General features: G+C 44.4%; 1 protein-coding gene across 1 annotated transcript in view; it reads left to right on the forward strand.

The window, feature by feature from the left end:
* Nucleotides 1-935: 935 nt before the first annotated feature.
* Mfn1 (mitofusin 1) overlaps nt 936-4,119 on the forward strand; it is a 41,892-nt gene continuing 38,708 nt past the window's right edge. The window contains exons 1-2 of the mRNA XM_005343764.2: nt 936-1,147; nt 3,149-3,267. Coding sequence (XP_005343821.1) covers nt 3,156-3,267 — 112 coding nt within the window. The 5' untranslated portion in view covers nt 936-1,147; nt 3,149-3,155. The remainder of the gene's footprint in view (nt 1,148-3,148; nt 3,268-4,119) is intronic.

Genomic DNA, 4,119 nt, shown 5'->3' on the forward strand with positions numbered 1-4,119 from the left:
CCTGCCTTCCATCTAACAGTTATTTCTCTTTCCCTTTTTCCCCCTACACTCCACCACCGCTGGGCTTTTATTTCATCCATCTTACTACTATTCTTTCAATTAGTCTTTGAACAGTTTTCCTCCAGAGATTCCCAGTAAGGGTCTGGAAAAAACCTGAGAAATGACATCCTCTCAGGAAACACCTAGTTAGCGACACCTTCCTCCTTTTCCTTCAGATACTCTATCCCATTGCCACCCCATAATAGTAAGCACAGGTTGAAATCTCACCCATTGTATTTGATTGACAGTCGCCTATTCAATAGAACCACAGTATTCACTTATGCACCTCTTCCAAGTGTCCATCAGTGTTCTAACCCCCTCACTTTCCCATTACCCATAAAGTAGGCATTTTTTAGTATTTTACATTTTACAGATGAGATACCGGCCATTCATAGAGAAGGGGCTTCCCTTGCAAAAGCATCTCACTTGCTAATTCTGGAAAGGACATATGCTGTGGAGGCTCTCCACGTAGAACCACGTAGGCGCTTCGGCTTCACCTGATCAATGAATCAAAATCAATAGTTTACCAAGATTTCCAGGTGATGCCTATCAAAGTTTAAGTCAAAGACAAGTACTCCTAAGTAACACACCTTTCATACGCATCCCAACTTCGCATCCCACACTCTAAGACAACCATAGGCATCTTTTCACGCCAAGGTTCCCCTGCGCTTTGAAAACTTTGAAGGGAAAAACGAACTGGAGAAGTTGCAAGGTCGGATGGAAAAGCGGTCAAAGCTTCTGTTACGAGTCCCTGCCCACAAGAAACCTCGCCTTCTGCCCTGAAGGAAAATGGTTCCCGGAATATACGCAGTTCCGGTCTCGGAGTAACAGCCAATAGGAGAGGCGAGAGACCGGAAGTAGCCGCCACGCCGTCACGCCTCTGGGCGCCTCCCCTCTCTCGGGAGGATGAGACGTTCCAGGGGCTGTTGCGGAGCTTCAGTTGCTGGGTGACCATTGGGGCCGGGACGGAGTGAATGTCCGTTGGCGGGCGGGGATGCCCGGGGTGACCTTCGAGCTCCGGACAGGGAGAACGAGGGCGTCCTGACCGGCTGGGGCGACGGGCCGGGCGGGAGCGACAGGCGGCCGGCTTGCGGGAAGGCCTGTCCAGGTAGGAGTCCACCCGGCTGGGCCAGCTCACGGCCCACGCGGCTTCCTGTCCCCACGCACCTCCTCCGCGACGTCAGTTCAGGATTCCGGAGGGACCCACCCTCTGGGTCACCACGGTGCTTCATTTCACGCACCACCGGGGTTAGTGGGTAATTGTCTTTGGTGTCTTTCATAAGAAGCTTCCAGGCACAACGTCTTTTATTTTAAATTTAACATTCCTTGAAGTTTGGGGACTTTGGCTTGGAGCCTTCATGCCTCCTTTTTTTAGATTCCTTTTTTTTTTTCTCTCGTACAGATACTGGAGCCTCCTTTTTAAAAGAAATCTCGAGTCCTTAATTGTGATGAAACCTGCTGCTTTCCCAGTGTCTTGACTGCAATTGTGACCTGGGAATTTTCTTCTCTATACGTGAATTGGGAAGTTAATAACTTAGTTTAGTTTGAGATCTTGGCTTCCTCTCCCTAACCCAGTTCCCTTGTGGGCTTAAAAGTCGCTCGCAGCCAAGGCTTAGCTACAATAGTTTCATCTTCACTCGAGGGAAATAAAGGAGGAAATGCGCCCAAGACTTTTGTCCTTAGCCTTTACCGATTTTACATTATTTACTTTTCCGGAGCCGAGGACTGAACCTGCGCAGGTGTCACATGCTTGACAAGTGCTTCACCACTGAGCCACCGTGCCCTCCCTTGCTGCAACCCATTTCTAAACTTCTCGTGTTGAGACAGGGTCTTACTAAGACACTCAAGCAAGCCTCGAACTCAGTGTTGCCTTTGTAGGCCTTGAATTTGCAGGTTTTCATGCCTTAGCCTCCTGAGTGACTGGATTACAGGCAGATTTTACCAGTTTTGCTAAGAGCACATTCAAGAGTAGTCTTCTGTTTCTGACTAAAATGGTTTCTTAAAAAATGATCTAAAAAAATTACCTTAAATCTATTTGGTCTATTTGGTTAGGTTAATTTTTGCCGTTAGGGACTTGAGACACACACAAACTGGCAGGTATTAGCATATGTATGATTTTAAAACATCTTTTGTTTGTTTTTAGTTTTTTTATTTCTTTTTTATGTGTCTTTCCTAGTATCCTTCGAGGACAGAGAGGGTGTCAGGTCCCCTGGAACTGGAGTTAGATGGTTGTGAGCTGCCGTTTGGGTTCTGGGAACCCGATTTGAGTTCTCCTGAAGATCAACAAGTGATCTTAACCACTGAGATATCTGCCCAGTCCCAGAAATATACACATTTTTATCATATAGTTTTTAAAGTTACATTTGATTTATGGACGGGATTGTTGGAGTTTCACAACTTGTGTTGGAGGCAGGGAACACCTTATTGGGATTGGTTGTCTCCTTCCATCAGTTGGTTTCTGGGCATTGAACTCAGGTCCTTAGGCTTAGCAGTAAGTGCCTTTACCCATTGGGCCATTTTTAGGGTCCCAAAATGCTTTGCCTGATTGGTTTGTTTTTTTTTTTTTAAGCAAGGTCTTGTCAAAGCTGGCCTGCTTCAGCCTGCTCTCTGTTGGAATTATAGAATGTGACACCACCGCTTCCTTATTACTCAGTTAGTTTTTTTGTTTTTTTTTTTCAGTTTAGTTTTTATTATTTGTTAAAAATGGCTTTTCTCTTTTTAATGTTTTAATAATTTTTATTTTATGTGTGTGGGTATTGTGGCTGCATGTAAGAATGTGCACCATGTGTGTGCATGGTGCCTGTGGGGGCCAGAAGAGGGTATCAGACCCCCTGGAACTGGAGTCATAGTTAGGAGCCACCATGTGCCACCATGTGGGCACTGGGAACCAGGGTCCTCTGGAAGAACTGCTGGACCACCTCTTCAGACCCCTTGTTATTCAGTTAATTAGTGCTCTGGAGATGAGGAAAGCCCTGCTATGTTGTGTTATCCAAGCAGAATGGATTTCTTTGGTTCAATATACCTCCTGCCTCAGCCTGCCCCAAAGCTGAGACTCCAGGTGTGTATCACCCAAAGGCTCACTATTGCTTTTTAACTTTTTTCACCCTAGGTGCATAATGGCAGAAAGTGTGTCTCCACTGAAGCACTTTGTGCTGGCAAAGAAGGCCATCACTGCGATCTTCAGCCAGTTGCTGGAGTTTGTTACTGAAGGGTCACAGTTTATTGAAGGTTGGTACCTCTTAATTTTTTTTTTTTTTACAATTACTGTTGAAAATATATACAAGTGTTTTATTATTTCAACTTTAGTTTTTTATTTTGTTTTGTTTTGGCTCTGTGGCCAGAATGAATTTAAACTCCTTATCCACCTGCCTCTGCCTCCCGACTGCTGGGTTTACAGGTGTGTGCTTTGCTCAGGTTTATTGTTGAAGTCACACTGTTTTATATTCTGGGGACAATACCATAGTGAGTTAAAGTGATTTCATAGTTAAGAAATGAGTAAGATACTAGTCAGAGTTTTATGAAATTAAAAATTCCTCCTCCTAAGACCAGTAGGTTAGTTAAGAGCAGACTCATTTTAAGGCTCTGTGATGATAAGCCCCGTGCCCCAGGCCCACAGAGCTAGGATGTGCCCAGCCACCAGGCATCTCTATGCAGCCATTACATAGGCCTTTTCCCCATTTTTTTGTGAGCAATTTTAGAATCTCAGTCTTTTATCTCTTCTGTCTCGTGAGGTGTAATTGTTTTGGGAGAGGATAAATGTTTTCCTTTTGTGCTTGTAAACTGCTCAAAGGTAGGTAGCCTCAACTGTCTTATCAAGATATACTAATTTAGAGAGAACTAATTTGGAATTTCTTCAGGTTGTTAACATATCTCCCTATCAAGTTAACAATGAAAAAGTGAGGAATTCTTAGAATATTTGTAATGATAGCCGGGTGGTGGCAGCAATGGGCGGGCGTGGTCTTTAATTCCAGGAGGTGGATCTCCCTAAATTTAAGGCCAGTCTGGTCTACAGAGTAAGTTCCAGGCCAGGCTCCAAAACTACAGAAAAACCCCATCTCAAAAAAAAAAAAAAAAAAAAAA

The sequence above is a fragment of the Microtus ochrogaster genome, chromosome 1 (genome assembly GCF_000317375.1).
Source record: "Microtus ochrogaster isolate Prairie Vole_2 chromosome 1, MicOch1.0, whole genome shotgun sequence".
NCBI classification, from domain to species: Eukaryota; Metazoa; Chordata; class Mammalia; order Rodentia; family Cricetidae; genus Microtus; species Microtus ochrogaster.